The following is a 1,811-nucleotide window of genomic DNA, read 5'->3' on the forward strand; positions in this document are numbered from 1 at the left end:
GCGGCGCCGGGCGGGGGCCGCGGCCGGGGGCGCCGGGCCGGGGGAGCCGGTGTGGGGACCGTGCCCTCATGGGCGCAGCCTGTGCGCCCTCGCTTGCTGCGGCGCTTTGACTCTCCGTGAGCTCTGTCCTCCTCGATAAAGCCCTTTGGTTTCCCTCTCTTCTGCTTCCATGACGGCTCTTGCCCTCCTGCTCCAGTTCCTTAGTTTTACAAGGAGGACTGTTCTAGCTTCATGGAGGAAAAAAAATCCCCTGCCTAGGTGCTGAATGGCTTCAAAATTCATAGCGCCAAGTAAATAGTATTTAAAACATTTTTCCTCAAATTGACCCTGTAAGATGAGGTAGCCAGTTATTCCTGCTTGATAGCCAAAAGTTTTTTGAATATCATTTATCTCAACTATAAAAAAAAAAAAAAACAACAAACACACACACGCACCAAATCCTACCTCCCTACAATGTGTGTTTTCATGGCACACTTGAAACCACTTTCCGGAGTGTAATTAGGTCATGTTCTCACATTTCTCTGCAGCCAGGACAGCCAGGCACAAACACTTCTATGCCAATGACAGCTGAAATTCTCAGTATGCTCTTTGCCTCTGGTAGGTGTGAGGATAATAAAATAACTGTTACCTAACAATCAAATTACAAGAAGTGGCAGGATCTACTTTAAAAGTTTTAAGACAGATTTTGCAGAACCCAAAGGAAGTTCTGGTAACTAACGAAGAGCTCACAGTGCCCCATCCTTTGAGAAGAGAATTGGCAAATGGCACCCTGCAAACTACCTGTGATTACACAGAAACGTCATTTTAGATATTGTCAGTAACAGCTGCCAAAATGAGTTTTATGAAATCTCTAACCTAAGATGTCCTTGAATAATGCTGAACACTCAGACTGTAACTCAGTTTTAAATGTAACCTAACAAAAGATTCTGGCAAACCATTGGAATTGTGGATTGGAGCAAAAGGAACAAGGTTAAAATTTCACAATCATCCTTTACTCCTAGACTCTGTGTCCTCTTACAAATGAAGATGATACATGTTCTAAGTACTGAAATGGTTGACCAGAGTGCAAAGAAGACACTGGTCCCTGAGCTTTAATATGATGTTTGTGTGTCACTGGGTCACTCAACAGGACCAACCTGATCTGGATGAGATGTGAGGCCACTGTTACACTTGGACTAAATTAGGTCAGACTCAAAATGCAAAGTTTACAATGCTTTTTTGCTCTTATGCTGCAGTGATACTAACTGCAAGAGAAGAGAGGTCTAATTAACATGAAATTCACCAGTATACAGAAAATTCTTTCATTTTGGGCTCTGTTTGAAACAAATCCAAATAGTACTGTTAATTTGCGTTGCGTGGGTGCTTTTCATCATGGAAGTTTATAATTTTTTATCTGGCACCAGGATTTGTAAAGCTGTATTAACTAAATGAAGCCATGGCCCAAGATATGTTTTCCCTCAGAAACAGTGCTGGGTTAAACAGTTCCTCCCTTTGGCTACCTTCTTCCCAGAATTTTTACCTACATCAATAACATGACCCAATTCTCTGCATAGCCACATAAAAAACTTGTGCTGGGTGACGGATCAGCATGGAGATAGGGCATAAAACTGCCTCTTCTGGCAGTGGGGGCAGTAAATGCCAGTTTAGACTATTGATCCAACCAGAATTTTGGTGTGGCATCACCACAGTTTCAGCATAGCTAATCAAGAGGTTGCACTTCAGTGTTACTGAAGGAAATATTCTCGTGTTTTACTTCTCAACCTTGTCTTGTGTTTATGGCAATGCATGTTTTGATCAGTTGTATCAGTAAG

The 1,811-nt window shown here is 42.5% G+C and overlaps 1 protein-coding gene across 1 annotated transcript in view; it reads right to left on the reverse strand.

The window, feature by feature from the left end:
- Window positions 1-171, reverse strand: part of ADGRA3 (adhesion G protein-coupled receptor A3) — a 55,390-nt gene extending 55,219 nt beyond the window's left edge. The window contains exon 1 of the mRNA XM_005415614.1: window positions 94-171. Coding sequence (XP_005415671.1) covers window positions 94-171 — 78 coding nt within the window. The remainder of the gene's footprint in view (window positions 1-93) is intronic.
- Window positions 172-1,811: the final 1,640 nt, after the last annotated feature.

The sequence above is a fragment of the Geospiza fortis genome, unplaced genomic scaffold (genome assembly GCF_000277835.1).
Source record: "Geospiza fortis unplaced genomic scaffold, GeoFor_1.0 scaffold40, whole genome shotgun sequence".
NCBI classification, from domain to species: Eukaryota; Metazoa; Chordata; class Aves; order Passeriformes; family Thraupidae; genus Geospiza; species Geospiza fortis.